The sequence below is a fragment of the Canis lupus genome, chromosome 5, assembly GCF_048164855.1.
Source record: "Canis lupus baileyi chromosome 5, mCanLup2.hap1, whole genome shotgun sequence".
Lineage (NCBI taxonomy): Eukaryota > Metazoa > Chordata > Mammalia > Carnivora > Canidae > Canis > Canis lupus.
The window spans coordinates 51,155,531-51,174,845 of NC_132842.1; the positions used below are offsets into that span (position 1 = coordinate 51,155,531).

At 40.5% G+C, this 19,315-nt stretch overlaps 1 protein-coding gene across 3 annotated transcripts in view; it reads left to right on the top strand.

Moving 5' to 3' along the window:
• RGS7BP (regulator of G protein signaling 7 binding protein) overlaps positions 1–19,315 on the top strand; it is a 102,598-nt gene that overhangs the window by 50,292 nt on the left and 32,991 nt on the right. For all 3 annotated transcript variants that reach the window (XM_072826623.1, XM_072826624.1, XM_072826622.1), the window contains exon 3: positions 9,581–9,711. In XM_072826623.1, the coding sequence (XP_072682724.1) occupies positions 9,581–9,711 (131 nt within the window). The remainder of the gene's footprint in view (positions 1–9,580; positions 9,712–19,315) is intronic.

A 19,315-nucleotide genomic window follows, 5' to 3' on the forward strand; every position in this document is an offset into this window, starting at 1 on the left:
ATCAGGCTGGAAGGATATAGAGCAAAATGGTAATAACGGTTACCTCTGGCATTGGTGTAAGCCATCTTTTCCTCTTTTTTCTTACCTGCAAAAAACGTCTACTCAGATGTTAATACTTTTATAGAATAGCTTGAAGGGGAAAAGCAGGGGCTGCAAGAAAAGAAACCATTAGGGAACTAATCTCTAACAGTGAAATGGAGCTGACAAAGGCAGAACCAGCAGTGTAACCGCAGCCTTCTGACTCCTTACACCCTAGAGGCACCATTTGTTCAAGCCAATTTGGGGAAATCTTTTTATTTTTTTAAGATTTTATTTATTTATTCATGAGAGACACAAAGACAGAGAGGCAGAGGGAGAAGCAGGCTCCATGCAGGGAGCCTGACGTGGGACTCGATCCCAGGTCTCCAGGATCAGGCCCAGGGCTAAAGGTGGCGCTAAACCACTGAGCCACCCGGGCTGCCCATGGGGAAATCTTTAATTGAGACCCTGCTATGTATCAGACAATCTGTTACATGTTGGAAGTTATAGAGATAAATAAGACAAACTTTCTAGTGGAAAAATGATGAAATATGACATTGTTTTCCACATACACAGATACTTGTCTCTTCTGTCTGCATGAAGATTTTGCTTGTTTTTTGTTTTTGTTTTTTTGCAGAAACTTGCTATTACATCAATCTAGAAATGCACATGGCCATATTGGCATGAAATGTCATCTTTTGAGAGCTATGCAAAAAAAGCACAAATTATCATTCATTGCATGCCAACAGAAAGACAGAATAACCCCCACAGAATCCTATTAGGTCTAATATTTAAAGAACCTCTAGGGCTGGGTAGGAGTCTGGAGCTGAAAAAGTAAACTGCAAAATGCGAAAGAACGAAAGAAAGAAAGAAAGAAAGAAAGAAAGAAAGAAAGAAAGAGAAAGAAAGAAAGAAAGAAAGAAAGAAAGAAAGAAAGAAAGAAAGAAAGAAAGAAAGAAAGAAAGAAAGAAAGAAAGAAAAAGGTCCTCATGTTTCTCAAAATCCTTCATGTAGGGGCGCCTGGGTGGCTCAGTGGTTGAGCATCTGCCTTCAGCTCAGGACGTGATTCCTGAGTCTGGGAATCGAGTCCTACCCTGGGCTCCCCATGGGAAGCCTGCTTCTCCCTCTGCCTATGCTTCTGCCTCTCTCTGTGTCTCTCATGAATAAATAAATAAAATCTTTTTTAAAAATCCTCCATGTAAACAAAAGAATGAACCAGAGGGCCTAACCAAAGTTCTAGCAGAAGCTCTGTGTCTCTGCTGTTGTTATGAATGTGGTAAACAGATGCCACAGATGCCATCTCTCTACCCTATTCCCGAACCCTCCCCAAAGAGCCTCCCTGGTTTAATCCTTTATTGAGGCTAAAACATAATAATAATTTCAGAAACCATATTTTGGACTCTCAGTGGTCGCCTGTCACCCTTCAGACCATCACCCGAACCAGCTTCTCACATGTAGGAGGAAGCCGTTGGCACTGCCAACAATGGATGTGACAGTTACTCTCTAACTCTACGACTGCTCCATCACCATTCGTTATTCAAGTATTGATCAACATTTCATGCTGTTACCGTTAAATGAGATGAGGATTTTATTTTTTTTGTAATTAAAAACTCTCTTTTGGATAAAGTGAATGAGTTAAATTTGCTCAGCCCAGTTATCTGAGGTTGTCTTAGAACCGTGTTATCGTTTCAGCCATATCGATGAAGCCTGTAGGTTTTTAGCTGCAGGGAAATATGACATCCCCTGAACTAATGACATGATTAAAAATGAAGGGCTAACTGCCATTTAGATAAACCAACAGTTCAATATACCGAGCCCTAAAATTCCAGGGGATAAAAGCAGGAATTAACTGCAAGCTGCAACTAATGACCTTGACTTTGAATATAATGAAAAGTAATGAGCTGAATTCTTTCCAGTGTAACACATGATAATTGAATGATAATTGACCTTCTGTGATCATCTATCAGGTGAAAACAGTAAGCATTAGAGGATAAAAATCTTGATTTCCGATGCAAAACATATTTTCCAATTATAATGTGAAAACGTACATATACTCATTTAATTTAAATGTGTGTGTGTGTGTGTGTGTGTGTATATATATATATATATATATATTTAAAATTAACCTGATCCTGGCTATTGTCAGGGGTTAGGGCTTTTTGGAAGCATGTCACCCTCTACTGATCGTCATCCCAGGAGAGATTCAAGAATCCAGGCCTCAGACTCTATCAGCCTCAGGCCTCTCTCTGCTAACCTGTAAGAATCACAAGACCTGGGAGACCAGGACCTAAAGAGCTGTTTGTAGACCCCAGATGACTCCCAACCAAGGACCAGAAAGAGAGAAGCATTGAGAGAATCGGAGAGGAAAAATGGACATTCCCAGAGATTCTCAAGTGAAAAAGGATAAAGGGTGGGGAAGCAGGCCAAGACAGAAATAAGAAAGATATTTCATTTTGGAGAGTGAAGAAATACTGCTTTGTAAGTGTTAGCTTTCCCCTGATGGATAAACATGAGTCTCAAGTATCAAGCAAAGGAAGTCATAATGGGCAGCCCTTTAACTCCTTCGACCTCTAATGCCCCACTAAAGGCCCAGAAAGTCCCTTCAGAATCACCACAGAAGTCCCCACCTCTTCCCAAACCTTCCCAGTAATGCCTTAAAGCTAACACTTAAAATAAATAAAAGATGATTTATAATTCAATAGTAACATTTTGAGTCTTCATTACAAGTATCATAATGTCAGGAAACTGATGGCTATTGACCTTTTTTTTATGTGTTTAAATATAGTTTTAATCTTTAAATGGGAAAAAATAAATAAATATAAATAAGGTGCTCGGTAATGCTACTTATCCACTCTCCCTTCTGGCTCTTGGGAAAAGGTCAAAGGTCCCGCCAGAGGGCAAACCGAAAGCCATGGGGAGATGAAGACCGGAGCAGGGCCCTAAGTCATAGAAGGTGCTGGCCCCTCTGGGCCGCAAAGCCTGGCATAAAGGTACCCAAAGAAACTACCCACAGGTAATGACTTCACTTTGCTGCTGAAAGTCAAGTTTCCTTTCTGACTGATCCTGAACAGCTGTGGGACAGTTTGATCCCAACTCGTGTTGAGTGATGAGGAAGCCCCGGAGCCCTGTGTGTGCAGTGACACACTGGCTCGTGGGGGGAGTCCCAGCACTTACTTCCTCAAAGACTCCTGGCGGAACCAAACTTGCTCTATGACTATGAAAATCACCAAAGAGACTGCCACCGAAAATACAAGTTTCATGAGAACTCACCGAAGAAAGTTTATGAGAAAAATGCAGACAATAGGGAGGGTCAACTGTTGCATATATAGAAAAAAATGCCTTGTTTCTGATCTTCTGATTTACTAGGATCCTTTAAAAAAAAAAAAAAAAAAAGAGGGGGGAAACCCGGGTGGCTCAGTGGTTGACCATCTGCCTTTGGCCCAGGGTGTGATCCTGGGGTCCCTGGATCGAGTCCCACATCGGGCTCCTGCAGGGATCCTGCTTCTCCCTCTTCCTGTGTCTCTGCCTCTCTCTCTGTGTCTCTCATGAATAAATAAATCAAATCTTTTAAAAATAAATAAATAAATAAGATTTGATTTATTTATTTGAGAGAGAGAAAGAGCATGAGCGGGGAGAGGGGTGCAGAGGAGAGAGAGAGAGGCAAGTAGAATCTCCAACACCAAGGCTCGATCCCAGGACCCCGAGGTCACGACCTGAGCCCAAGTCGGAGGCCTAACAGATGGAGCCACCCGGGTGCCCCTCATTGGGTTCCTCTTTTTACTGCAGTGCTTATTTTGGTATAAAAGAGTATAGCCATTTAGTAGGTACCCAGCCCCTATTCTGTGTTTATGAACTTGGCTAGCTCCTGTAATTATGCTTAAGGATTTGAAACCTAAAATAACTGCACCACATGCACATGCATGCACGCACACAAAGGCACACTCCCGCACATGCAATCTGTGCCTTCCCTGTCCTCTAACTATCCATTGATCACTCGTCACCTTGAGACGTCCCCTTCACGGAAGGCGGGACTCTGAATCTGTCACCACGTTTGACCCAGAACAAGGTTGTAAGTGGAATCCAGCTGAAAGGAAACCACTGGGGGGCAGGAGAGTGGGGGGACTCAGAGACGTGCTGGAGCCCAAGCCAGTGCATGTGCATCCTCCCCAGCTGTTTGCTCTGAAAACTAAAGCAAAGGAGATCATCCCCCTTCCCTCCAGGCCCTTTGGCTTCCTGAGTCTTTCCTTGCCATTTCCCCTCGTAGCCAGCACCAAGATTGAGTCTGAAGAGAGAACCTGGGATATCGCTGCTGCAAGCACAAGCTCTGGTTTCCGTCTCCCGGAGCTGATGAACCCCAAGTGTTCATCTGTCATCACCCCAGTGTGTGAAATGCTGAGGGGTTATCAACGGGGTCACCTTTTCTTCCTCAGCCCAATGGCATATTTGTTTAAGCAAAGCCCATATTTGGGAACTGTAAGCAAATCAAGTGTGTTACAGTCACAGATAATTTTTAAGACCAAAGACTGACTACATTCAAGCATAAAGCTAAGTAAACACAACTCCGATGGGTTAGGATGGATTGCAGCCAACTTCTAACAAGCCTTCACAGCTCTTTCTTGTTTTCTCACACATGGTCGCATTTGCTCCTTGCAGGCCCCTTGGGGTACTCAATCAATGAATAGCTGTCACCCCTATTTCACAGCTGGGGAAACTGAGTCTCAGACAAGTTAACATGGTTTTCCTAGGATCACAGTTCTAAGCAGCAACGTCTATATTTAGAGCTGAGTTTTCTGACTCCAGACCCACTCTGCTCTTTTTATGTCTCGCTGCCCTCAGCTGAATCTACAAACCGTGACATTAGGGACAGACTTTCAAGACCACAGACATTTTGCTGGTTTGTCAAAAACTGGTAGCAGCTGCTTGGACACCAAAATCCAGCAAACTCGACCACAGAGCAGACAGGTGCAAGGCCAGAACATTTCCTAACTAAAATCCTTAGTGTGTCCACCCCGGAACTTGACCTTACTAGTCATAAATCTTCTTGGTTGATGTGTTCAATTGACGCCATGTAATTACTTGGAGAACCATAAATCCTGGGACAGCAAGTAAATACCCACCACCTAGATGCTACAATTAACATTCTACTATACTTGCTTTGCCATATATCAAACTGTCCATCCGTCTATCCAATCAGCAATCCATATTATTTTTCTGAGGTTGCAGATATCAGTAAAGTTTATCCCTAAATAGTTTGGCTTGCATATCATTAATTAGAATTCAGTATTTGCTAATGGTTCTTATTTTTTTAAGTAAACTTTGCATATAATCCAAAATACAAATCTTAAGTGTACCATCCAAGAAGTTTTGCCAAATGTATACACCCACACCCATGTAACTCAAACCTCTACCTAGGTACGAAATATTACCCTCACCCCAGGAAGTTCCTTCTCCTCGTGCCCCTTCCCAAAATCCCTCCTCACCATTATGTTAATCTTTATCATGGATGATTAGGTTTATCTCTTCGAGAACGTCATATAAAGGGGGTCATATAATATTTACTCTTTTGTGTAGGGTGTTTCTCAAGATCATGTGTTGGAGATTCATTCATGCTGTTTTGTGTATCAAGGTTTTACTCCTTTTAAATGTTGAGCATTACTCTACTGTAAGATTATACTAGTTTGCTTCACTTTCCTTTTGACAGACACCTGGGCTGCTTGCAGTTTTCAGGTATTCTACGTGAAACTACTGTGAACAATCGTACAGAGATCTTCCTGTGAATATGTTTTCATTGCTCTTGTTAAACACCTAGAAATGAAACTGCCAGGTCCTTAAGTAGGTATGTGTTTAGTCTCATAAGAAACTTCCCAAACCCTTTTCAAAGCAGTTGGACTGTTTTACTTGCCATCAACAATGTCTGAGAGTCTCTGTTGCTCCACATCATCAGCAATATTTGGCATTTTCAGTCTTCTTCATTTTAGCCACTCTAGTGGGTGTTTATCATCATACTTTTTGAATTACCAAACAAGAATATCCACAGCGTCTATCCACACTTGCATTATCAAGGGGCATCTTCGGCTATTTTAAATTAATTAATTAATTAATTAATTAATTTCAGCCTTTTGTCTATGAATATTTATATTGATATCCTCCTATCACTCTACCCATTCAGGCTTCTTTTTTTTTTTTTTTTTTTTTCCATTCAGGCTTCTTAAGCCCTGTGATTAAGACACTAAATCTTGATTCTCATCCTTCAGGAGTTGATTGAAAGACTCAGTATTTGATAGTTATTCAAATGATTTTGGCTTCAAAAAAAAAATGATTTTGGCTTCAACCTAAGCTCCAAGTCATCAAGCATCGTTGAAATTCATCTTTGGGATGTTTTTCCATTAATCCTAAGACTTTCAAATGCATCAAAATGATCAGGTTAGCTCTTGACTTCTGCTCAATAGAAAAATAAGTAAATAAGCACAACCTACTCACTAACCTGTAAAATATCTTTGAGTTAAATGGGCACCACCACAAGGGTGACTCTCTCAGACCAAAACTTATTATTAGTAAGTCTGAATCCATTTAGAGCAAGCTTAAGTAATACATGGTAAAGTTATACCCAAGGTAAATGGCTTCCAGTTGTTGGAGGAAGTCATGGGCCTAATTCTTTCTTAATGCAAATTCTTCCTCAGGACTTCTAAATGATCCTTAGAAAATTTCAAGTTTTTATATTGCTGGTTTCTTGGCTTTTGCCGCATTCTCCTTGCTCTCACTTTATTGCTTGTTCATTATGAAAATAACCTATGTGATCTTAATGCTGGTCAAAAATGTATGTCAGTCCACTGCTTATAACATTAGATGTCATTATAACTCATCTGATATTCTTTTAATTAACTTTCAGTGATCTGCAGCAGTAATGCAGCTTAGAGCTCCGAAGTGGGAGAAACAAATTGTACAAGTCCTGAAGCTAACATAACTTAGTCAAGGCAACTTATGGAACACTACCATAAATGATATATTAACTTTTCTATTGCTCTGAACTAGTCCCTTTCTTTCTTCGCACTTCAATTTTCCAAAATATTAAAGGACACTCTGTGAGTATATGTAGGAATTTTTGAGCTGGAAAATTTTATAATGCAACCTTAGTATCGATTAATTTTTGTTAGGCAGATGATATTTCTAGTGGCACCGATTCTGTTCCTTCCCATAACATCTAGAAAAGGCAAAATGCTCCCACAGTTTTGAGAATGCCCCTGGTCACAGAGGCATTGGGGAGATGGCACCTGAGGGCATGCTATGAATTAGGCATTTTAATCTCTGTCCTGACTTGCCTTTTTCAGGGGCCCTAAATACACTGCTTTATCACTCACTGTCTAGCTGTAAGATAATAAAATATGCTGGTTCTTATGTTAATAAGGTAATAATTTGTTTAAATTACATAAAATGTCACCTATATGTGAGTTTGCATATTTTTGGAACTACTAGGCACATATCATATGCTTCTGAAAATAATAAAACTCCATGGCTTGAAATGATATGACAGTGACTAATTGTCCCACACATCAAATGTGCAATACGTACCCCAGGTTTATCATAGGTCCCTTTTTTTTGTTTTTAATGTGCATATGTGCCACCAGAGCCAATGTTATACACAGGTGAAAAGAGGCAGCTATTTTGGGATAATATAGCAGCGCAGAAGAGACCTGCCTGCCTTAGGATATTTTTCCTCTAGCCTGCCTTAGGGATAAGACACTATCTTCAAATTTTTCTATCAAAACCAATGTATCGGCAGGTAATATACCAGAGTCACCTTTTATTATATGAACCATTAATGTCCACTATTCCTCCAGAGTCTAGCAGAACCAGGAATGGAGCACACAGAGACATTTTGAAAGGCTGAAGAGGATATGAAGTAATGAGACACTGAGTCTGCGTGGTGGAGGGGTTGGAGAGGAACCCCAGGAGGGGGGAGGGCAGCTTGAGGGTGGAAGGCACCTGTGGGAGGAAGCTCTGAGAGAAACTCTGGGATTTTTGCAAAAGATACCCTTGTTTCCAATGTTGGCCTGGGGCTGGACCCAGGAGACAAAAGTGAGAAACTGGTGTTGTCTTTTATTTCCCAGAGAAAGCCAAATTTTGCATGTAAGCTCTTTTGAGGCACTTTGTTCTGACAGGAAAGACAATAACTTTGCAGGCATCGATAGTACTGAGGCAAAAAAAAAAAAAAAAAAAATCGTGCATTTTCCCATGTTACATAAGCCAGATAGTTAAACTCTGGTTCATCTACTAAAGAAGTATGGAAAATGAAAATTGATTATCATTGTGAAGCGCTGCATAAATACAAATTCTTTTTACTGTGAGTCCAGAACTTAAATAAAAATCAAGTCATCATTCTTCTCTGATAATTGCCCCTAACATTTTGCCAGCGACCACTTTATACAGGAATCAAATCCAAATGCTGCATTATTTAATCAGATTTCATTGCATTCTAAATGAACGAGGATAGAAGTGAAGATAACACAGCAGGACATGTGACAGGGCTCACTTATAGGCTACTTCCATTTCTAATGCATCTCTGAATTTTATCCCTTTTATTTTGTTTGCCTTGTTCAACACATGCTATTTTAATGGCATATAAAGAGTTGTAAGGACAACTAGTCCCTTAATTAAAAAAAAAAAGTGATCGGTGTTTTACCATGTTCCTCTTTATACATTTTTCAAAAGATTTTATTTATTTATTTGAGAGAGACAGAGAGAGCACAAGGGGGGAGGGGGGAGAGGGAGAAGCAAACTCCCCACTGAGCAAGGAGCCCGACATGGGACCCCAAGATCATGACCTGGGCTGAAGGCAGATGAATCACCAAGGCACCCCTCATTTATATATTTTATCATGGTCAATAGAGAAAGGCTCAAGGACTTTAAATTTTAGAGCATAAGTTCAGTAATTGTCTAGCTTTAGATTGTTAAGCGTAATTATTAGAATTGTTTTACTCTTCTTTTTCATAAAATTTTTATGTTTCCATGAAAATCAGTTGGCCTTTTATAAATTAACCATAGCAAACAATAAAGGAATATCCTTCAGACTGAGACAAAAGACCATGATCAAAATAATTGAGATCTTGGCTCTCTAATCATATTATTCCAAGGCCTTAATATTAAAAAGCTCTCATAATTGGTAATTGAAAAGCTCTTCGTTAGTTTCTCTAAAAATAAGAGTTTTTCATCTCTTCTTGCAGACTAGGAGAGTCTTATGATTTAAATATATTTTGAAAATTTGTTTCAGTGGTTAAATGGAAGATGTCTGATACACTCAGTTCCTTAAAACATTTATGATTTTAAGCTCCCAGCAGAAATCTGCTGCTGAAGGGGGAAAAAAATTAAGAGCTGTTAGTCAGAAAGACGCTTATGTAAGAACTATGACATTGGTCATTGCTATGAAAGCAGGAAGTCCTATATTTTAGAGTCAAGGCTTAAAGGAATCTTTATCAAGCATTTTCCCCCCTTGGAGCTGAGATAAATGGCTGAGGAGGGAAATCTTGAGAAATGCTCACGGCTTTTCTCCTTCATTCTGTTACAGCCCGGAAGATGGTGAGATCCATCCAGAAATCTGTCGGCTTTATATCCAGCTGCAGTGCTGCTTAGAAATGTACACAACAGAAATGCTCAAATCCATATGTCTGCTGGGGTCTCTTCAGTTTCACCGAAAAGGTATCTGCCTTTAGTGTACCATCGTAGACACCAAGGGATGTTAAACAAAGGCTTACCTTTTCCGTTGGCCTATAAGCACCCTATGTGCACACAATTAGGATGGATGTAAATGCTCAGGAAACATTTGATGCAAATTAACAAAAGAAGTCTACACCAGTACCGAGCGCCTAAGAACACTGATCATCTTGAACAGAAACTCTGGTAGAAACTGTTCTCAAATGTATTATTTTCCCACTTGTGAACATGACTTTGGTTACAATCAGCAGGGAGAGCAAAAATATACAACAATCTTACTAGGGGTAAATGCCATCCAAGACTGCTGCTATTTCCCTAAATGAATTTGGCTGCAAGAAGACAAATTACATATTATGTCTCAAAGATTTAAAAATAGGGGGAACTCAACCAACAATAGGGAGGCATATGAGTAACAGGAAAAACTCATTCCTTGACTTAAACCATAAAGAAATACATTGGCTAAAACGGCTGAAATGTCCAGAGGTGGCGGTGACGGTTGTGTGGTTTGATGAGACTTTTGAATCACATTCTGAATGTTAGCCCACCTTCTCCTGGGTGTTTGCCTTTACCCTCACACTGCTTACCCCCACGTTAGCAAACTGATCCCAACAGTTCCAGTCATCACATCTACATACTAAAAGATCCATAAAGAGAATTTCTCCCCACTAGAGACTAGAGAATGTCCTGAGCTTCATTCTGATTGGACCAGGTTGGATCATGGGTCTATACTCGAACCAATCACTCTAGCCAAATCAATTATATTGATTGATTTAGCTAATCAAGGCCCATTCCTGGAGCTAGAAGAGGAGTCCACTCTACCCAACCAGTGCCTGTTACATGATGGGACAGATGGCATGGAACAGATGCTGGGGAGGAAACCAGACATTTCTGTTAGTGGAGGATTCAAGCTATATTTTCTTTACTCATTCATTGCGCAATAATTTATTGGAAATCTGAATGCAAACACTTGATGCGTGAGCTCAAAAGACTAGGATGATGTGTAAAAAGTAATCCTTGCCTGTGATTTTAAGTCCAGAAACAGTAACCCCTCGAATATTCAGGGAAAATCTTATAGAAAGGGTGGGGCTTGAGCTAGGTTGTGAAGATAAAGTTCAAGCAGGGAAGGAAACAGCAGGACCTTGCAAGGGAAGAAGCAGTCCAAGTACAGATTTGAAATCACATGGGCATGGAATCGGGGGATCTAAGCAGCATGACAAAGCACTTGTAAAAATCGAATCTTGTGTACACACGGGTATATGTCCAAGGCAGAACTAAAAATAGGATTATGCTACACTGCTCCAGAGAGAGAACATTTTCTTGAAACGTTGAGTATTTTTTTCCTTCTCCTTCTAAAGGCAGACCTCTCAACAGCTTCCTTCTTTACTTCTGCTATTAATACAAATGAACATGTTTGGAGAGATTAGCTCCTAGACACTCCTGATGCCTGACCAGAAAATTGAATACTCAATGTACACCGATGCCATTCAAGCAAGGTGTCCCTGGCCCGATGTCTTCACTTATCCTGTCTGCTCAGTCTCTCTCTCTCTCTCTTACACACACACACACACAAACACACGTGCATTCTCACATAAACTCACATACAGAGTTATTCTCACTCTTTTTAATCATGATTGAACAGAACAAAATAGTTTTTTCCTGCAGTCTGTCTTGGCTGCTCTTAGAATGTTTCATCTCATGGCCCTGTTGCCACTGGAATCTCCCAGGTTGATGGCACGTCCTTAACACCCAGGGTCCTCCACCTCCACTCTCGCTCTAACTCCTCTGTGTTTCGCCTGGTCTCCTGCCATCCACTCCTACTCTGTCTTTGCACAATTGGCTTTTGCAAGAAAGACTCTTCTCTGCTAGCTTGCCGTTGAGAAGTAAGCAGTAGAGACGGTAGAGACTCACTCGGTTGAGCTTCCCACTCTTGATTTCAGCTCAGGTAGTGACCTCGGGGTCATGAGCTCAGGGTGGTGGGATCAAGCCCCTCAAGGAGCTCCACTCAGCACAGAGCCTGCTGCTTGCCCCCCCTCCACGTCCATCTGTCCCCCACCCTGACTCATGCACTCTCTCTAAAATAAATAAATAAATCAACCCCCCCCCAAAAAAAGTAAAAAGGATTCTGTCATCCAGATTTTTTCCTTATTGTATTTGGTCTTGAGCACACAAGTAAAAACCACATCACCTCTTAACTGATCAGCTCATCTGGTCTTCACTGGCTCCTGTCTTCATTGTTAGTCTCTGATCCGCTTCCTTCCCTACCTCTTCTTTTAAAAGTAATACCCCTCGGCTCTCTGCCCTAGCACCTTGTCTTCTATGTACAATGCTGGAAAGAATCTGCCTGGTAATATCTTTGATTTCTCCCACATGTAGGATTAAGACTCCCCTTGGACATCTATTTTATTCTTCTAAAATCAGTATTACTTAAAGTGCAAATTCTTAGAAAATCCGCTTCAGGATTATCCAGGATGCTGAATAAACATGCAGGCTCATGGACTGTGCCCAGGACCCACTGAATCAGAATTTCTGGGGGCAATCCGGGTGATTCTGAAACACAGTGAAGATTGAGGGCTGTTGCTCTACCCTTAGAAACTAAAGGAAATCACCCCACCATAGGAATACAAATTAAAACTTTCAACTCCTCTCTAGTCACCTAAGTATATGTTTTCCACTTTGTTCTCTGCTTTCCTCCTTATCACCCAAGGTCACTCATAAAAAGCAAATGCAAAAGTAGTAAGTACTTCTGAGGACCAAGAGCTGTGTGTGACCACTCACGCTTTCTCCGCCAGCCCTTGATATGACCGTTGAAATCAAGCTGTGGTTCTCAAAGTGTAACCTCTGGACAGGCAGTACCAGCACCCCTTGTTAGAAATGCAAATTCTTGGGCCCCACCCCTAGACCTACTGAATCAGAAACTCCTCTCAATTTACTTTTTTGCTGCTTGACAAAAATTCAAAGAACAATTCATGGAGACATTTCTTCAACTGAATATATTTGTAACCTTCTCTAATCACCATTTATCATCAGCAAACCATACTCTACTCTTTTCAAATGTGTATATACCATCTACCCTGACAAGCCTCCTCCTGTGTTTCCAGAAAACCCGTCCAAGAGCTGAGTGTTTTATGAATTGTTACCTCTGAGTACCCATAGAGATAAGGCAATGAGGACATTTTTTTTTATTAGAGAGACAGCTTTTTTTTTTTTAAGATTTTATTTATTTATTCATGAGAGACACAGAGAGAGAGAGAGAGAGAGAGGCAGAGACATATGCAGAGGGAGAAGCAGGCCCCATGCAGGGAGCCCGACATGGGACTCGATCATGGGTCCCCAAGATCACGCCCTGGGCTGAAGGCAGATGCTCAGCCGCTGAGCCACCTGGGCTACCCTAGAGAGACATCTTCAAACTAGATGTAAAGAAAATAGTCTTACTTAAAGTTAAAAAACGACATTGAAAATGGAAATAAGTCACTAAAAGTAGGCCCCAAGGAAAATGTCATTAAACCAGAGAAAACAAGGCACTAGAAAACATGTATGAAAATACACACTTGGGCAGCCCGGGTGGCTCAGCGGTTTAGCACCACCTTCAGCCCAAGGCGTGATCCTGGAGACCCAGGATCCAGTCCTGTATCAGGCTCCCTGCAGGGAGCCTGCTTCTGCTTCTGCCTGTGTCTCTGCCTCTCTCTGTGTGTTTCTCTCATGAATAAATAAATGAAAAATCTTTAAAAAAAGAAAGAAAAAAGAAAGGAAAGGAAAGGAAAGGAAAGGAAAGGAAAGGAAAGGAAAGGAAAGGAAAGGAAAGGAAAGGAAAGGAAAGGAAAGGAAAGGAAAGGAAAGGAAAGGAAAGGAAAGGAAAGGAAGAAAGGAAGAAAGGAAGAAAGAATACACACTTAACAAACACCCTGAAAATTTCTGGGATACCAAGAAAATACTAGCTCTTGGGAGAGGGATGTTTCCATTAAAGAAATCATTTTAAATTTTCCTGGTCTCAGTTTTGTATTGTACTTCTCCATTTCTTTATTCTCTCCATTAATTTCCTCATTACACCAAAGAGATTAACCTTGTAATTACTGTTTTCAACATTTGGCTTGTTTGTACTGTTCACTAGCTTATAGTCCCACCATTTGGTTGGCATAGAAAATGTCAGCTGATGTCACTAGTTTTTGTTTTTTCTTTCTTTGGTATCATTGGAAACTGTAGAATAACCTGTGCTCAGAAGACTCCAGGTAATACCCGATAAGTATATGACATCTACTTCTAACAATCTGGAAGGCCCTGGCTGAAAAGAATAGAAATACTTGACTCCAATGACCATTGACTGCCAGAAATGACTGGAAGAAACATGTCAAGGGGAGCCTGGCTGGCTCAGGCAGTAGAGCATGCATGTCGAGATCTCAGGGTTATAAGTCTGAGCCCCACTTTGGATGTAGAGATTACTTAAAAATAAAATCTTAAAAAAAAAAAAAAAGAGGAAATGTATCCACAGACCACAGCACAAGAGTACTTTAAGAATTGTACAAATTGGGATCCCTGGATGGCTCAGCAGTTTAGCGCCTGCTTTCTGCCCAGGGCGTGATCCTGGAGTCCTGGGATTGAGTCCCGCATCGGGCTCCCTGCATGGAGCCTGCTTCTCCCTCTGCCTGTGTCTCTGCCTCTGTGTGTGTGTGTGTCTCTCATGAATAAATAAATAAAATCTTAAAAAAAAAAAAAGAATTGGACAAATTAAGAGATGTAGCGTGCACCTTGTCCTGGAAACATACAGTCCCTACTCCTGACAGCAGACATAGGGGAATCAGCAAGCCTAAGCAGTCTTACTGCATGAGAACAAGAAATGAGGAAGGGGTGAGGAAGAAGGCTCTGCCAATGTGACTAAGAAATGGAGTCAGGACGAGTGATTAAGGAAAAATATGTAAAGCCTTTATTTATTTTTTTATTTATTTTTAAAGATTTTATTTATTCATTTGAGAGAAATTGAGCATAAGTGGGGAGGAGGAGCGAAGGGAGAGGGAGCAGGAAACATGACGCAAGGCTCCATCCCGGGACCTTGAGATCATGACCTGAGCCAAAGGCAGACACTTAACCCACTGAGCCACCCAGACACCCAGTAAAGCCTTTAAATGAGCAACAGAGTGGAACCTGAAGTGTAGGTGTTTCTAGACTTCAAGGTGGTAGAGGCAGCAGCCTCTACATGGATCAAGAAACCAGCCCCCTTCCACCAGACATATACAAATCTGTCCACCAAGATTCAAGATGCCAGATAACATATTCTGTATCCAAACCCAGTGGTATCTCTCTGGCGTGGCCTCAAGCAAGGGAAGTGGCCTGTTTAGAAGATGTCACTGAGTCCCTTCATTCAGGAAATCAATAGTCCTCAGAGTCTCAGGAATAGTGACTCCCCCTCTAGTCTGTGATGCTCCAAATATCTTTTTGCTTAGAATTGCTTTCTGGTATGTTTCTTCTAATGTATGATAAAAAATGGTACTCGGATAACTTTTAGGTTAGCTCATTTCTTCTCACTCTGTATGAGTGTGACAGGCTGGCCATTCCCCTCTCTTTCACTACTGCTTTTCCATCAGAGAAAAGGAAGGAAATGTCCCCGAATCATCAAGTTTGGCTCTATAGAAGAGTCTCCGGCCAATTTTTTTGTTGAGATTAGATACTGAAGCCAAAATGTTTCACAGTTATGTGTACTTTTAATTGAGTTTCATTTCTCATTACCTCATGGCTACCACCAAAGTCCAGCAAGTACCATATATCACATTTAGTTTTACCATTGTATTGAGTAGGCATGACCTTACCCTTTGGAGAAAAAGGACACAGTCACTGCAGGAGCTAAGAGTATGGTTTCTTTCCGGGAAAAATAAGGCTCAAATCATTTTAAAGCTCCTTCAGTGAGCTTGAATTTAGTCCTGATGATTGTTTTCCTCTCCCAATTAAGCAAATTATAAGTATCCTTAGTCCTCAACAGTATCTCCAGTGGAGCTTCATGCCCTTTCCATGCACCATGCTTCTGCATTTTTGCTGTCTCATTAAGTCTCATTGGTACAGTCTACTTGGAAATCTTTTATAATTTACAAATCATGCTACTGCCAGAAAGAAGGAGAGGGAGGAGGAGGAGAAGGGGGAGAAGGAGGAGGAGAAGAAGAAAAACAGCAATAAAATGATTTGCTTTTTTCATGGCCAACAAAATTAAAATCAATTACAGTAATGTGAAGTAAAATCCAGATTTAATAAAGGCATTGGGTTGTACCATGTAGCGTGTGGTTCTAAAGACTTGTTTGTTTCAAGAAGATGACAGATGGGAATAATTTTAGTCATTTTGTAGTTTCATATTCTAACACTTAAAGTTGTAGATTGGACCACTGCTTGACAAAGTGTAATTTCTATGTTTATAGTACAGAATAGTTGCTCTCTCTTCTTCCCACTTAGTTAGGCAGGAAATCTTTTCCCATAAGTGAGCCCATGTATTGCATTGACCATTGACCATCAGTCCCTGTTTCCTGCCTCCCAATAAAATGAGATTGCAGGTCTCATTCACTCTGTTGGCAGATAAAGTGGAGCCAGGTTACTAAGGGAATTGAATGATCCTGCGATTTTGACCATGGCTTTCCTCTCTCACATTCTCTTCCCATTCAACCTGTTTTGGTTAACATTGCCATTCTGAAAGGAGCAGAGACACTAAAACATTCCAAGGCAGGTCCCCCTCATATGTGAACTTGAGCTTTCCATCTGTGTTTTTGTCTCACCTCTTTCTGTCAGTGACCCTCTCTGACTCTGCTCCACCTCTTGGACCCAGCTTACAATAAAATCATCCCCAAGTCCTCAGAGGGTATAATGTAATTACAAAGGGAAGGGATTAGAGAAATGTTAAAAGTTGAAAAATCTTAATTCAAAATCTAGTGGAAGCTGAGAGCTCGAGATGCTATAATGAGAAATTAATGAACTGTTGTCCAGCAAAATACAGGATGCGCTCAAGACAAAGAATAGAATCTGAGCAGTAAAGACTCCAAAGTATTCAAGCATCCTATTAAGAAATGTAAAGGAAATGACCCACACCAATAAAAGAAACAAACAACATAAAAACAGAAATAGAATATAGCCACAAATAAAGACTTTATTTTCCAAAGTAATGAGGCAGCTGATACTAAAATAGAACAGCAGGTTAGAAGAAATGAAGCAGAATAAATCTTAAAATAGATGATGATTCAAATTCTGAGGGGAAACATGCATTCATTCTCTGAACAAAAATTTATTGAGCAGCTATTGTATCTAAGGTGCTGCTCTAGGTGCTAGGGGACTCTAATGTTCAAGGCTGAAGAGATCCCTGTTATTATTGTGGAGTATATAATGAAGTACAGAGAAATAGTAAAAAAAAATTTTAAAAAAAGGAAAGAAACAAAAGAAAAAATTCAGATGTTCTATCAAAATCCCAAATACTAATAAATGCAATGTCAGTAATCTCACAATTAAAATAGAATGGGCTATATAGTAGATAGCGACTGAGTGGCCACCCTAGAAGGGATGGTCAAAGCTCTGTGAGGAGATAGCATTGAATCCAAGATTTGAATGACAAGAAGGGAACAACCTCCTAAAGACTGGTGTCTGATGCAAAGGAATCCAAGACTAGAACACACTTATGCTGTTTGAAGAATATAAACATAACCACCTTCTGGAATCTGTAACTGGGGTCATCTACACCGTCTATCATTCTGTCTCCATGTCTTCAGATGCCAAACAGTGAATAGGGCACCATATTAATCACCCTTTGTCAAAGTAGATGTCAGCCGAGGGCTAGGATGATAGGAGTAACAGTAGCTTCTACTTACTGTGTACTTTTTACTACCAGGTGCTTTCTACTCGCTATCTCATTTTATCCTCAACCATTATTTTCCCCAAAGCTGAAAAAGACAACTTATCCAAGGTCATAGCACATTAATCCCCCTGCAAAGTTCTGATTATTCCACCACACCAGACCATTTCCCATTAAGCTACATTGGAAAAGGGCAAAGGGACATATCAAATGGAGAAATAAAAAATAATAGTGTGACTGGCTGAAATTTTTCTACAGATTTGACTTATTTGATGATTAGCGTGCACATTTCAGATTACCACATTTAATGGCTAAAATCCATGATGTATTTGATTTCGTACCAAAATAACACAAAGCTAGAGAGCTACTTCTAAGATGGAAGGGAGACTTAACTCCATAGATCATTTAATGATTATAAAATATTTTACTTTGGGTGAAGAATTATGACAAAGAAATGAGTATATTCAGTAAAATAAAATAAAATGTAGCATTTGTGTGGTCAAAAGGGAGCCTGATTCAGCCATGATATCCATCATGGGAAAGTTGGAATTAATTAATTGTACAGTACGTGTACCCTGTACATTGTTTTGCCCTACTTTAGGGGCCAGAAAATGAGCAGCAAAATTCTCATAGAGACCTCCTCCAAATGCATCTCCTTATCTGCTCTTGTCTCTTGCTGCAGGGGGGCCCTTGTGCATCTGCTTTCTCACACATGGAGCCCCCAACATGACAGCCACTCTGGGGGCAGGGATGGGACTACAGTATCACAAGGAACACACCAAAGGGGGAAGGAGGATAGTTCTGTAACTCTTCCGAACTGGAAAATGTTTATTTTCCAAGTGTATGGGTAAAATGGAGCTCTGTTGATAACATTTTTATTTTCCACTATGTGTTTTTCGGCACTCTGAATATCTTCCTATCCCATTATAGAAAAACCTTTGAAACTTGTTTTTAATACAGGTAAGCAACTAAATGAATTAACATAATTTATTTCTATGTAAATGACATGCTTTTTAGAAACACAATAGTAAAGTGGATTGCCTCACAAACAGCCTCCAATGCCTCAGGTTTTTCTTTTTGTTTTTTTCCCACAGCACATCTACCAGTTATAGAAATGCTTACCAGAGAGAAGAACTATCTAGATAAGGTTCCATACATGCATCTCATGTAAACTGTGTTCATCTTGTTCACAGTCCGAATGATGCTGTTGTAAAAGCCTTCCCTGGGGTAGCAGATAACGTGTCAAGAATACAAAGAACATAGGAAATTTGCCCCTATTATCAAGGAAATGATAGTGCAGTGGTATAATATTAGCTCAGAGAAGATTGGTTTGTCTAGTTTTGATTCCTAGGGAAATTTACGCAAATGGATAAAATTGACATTGCTAGACACCAGAGGCCAAATTCAGGCCCTCCAAAGAGACACTGTCTATAGCAGTGCCACTGGTAGACTGATGATGGGCAGGAAAGCAAGAAAGAAAGGAAGGGAGAAAGGGAAAAGGAATAGAGGAAAATGTGGATAGAGAAGAAAAAGGGTGGGAGAAACAAGAAATCGGGAGAAGGAAAGTCAAAGTAGAGTGTGATAAAGAACCTTCCTCTGTAAATAGAGGACCCCGGCTCCATCTGCCAGGGTCAGTGCCTAGGACTTCTGAGGTGGTGGGTGCTCTGTGGAACTCTTGAGGCTGCCCACCCCCCTCACCCCGCATCAGATGTGTTTTTATTTCTCCCAAACAACTGGCCATTTCTCACGAATATAAGAATAACCAGCTTTGCGAACTGG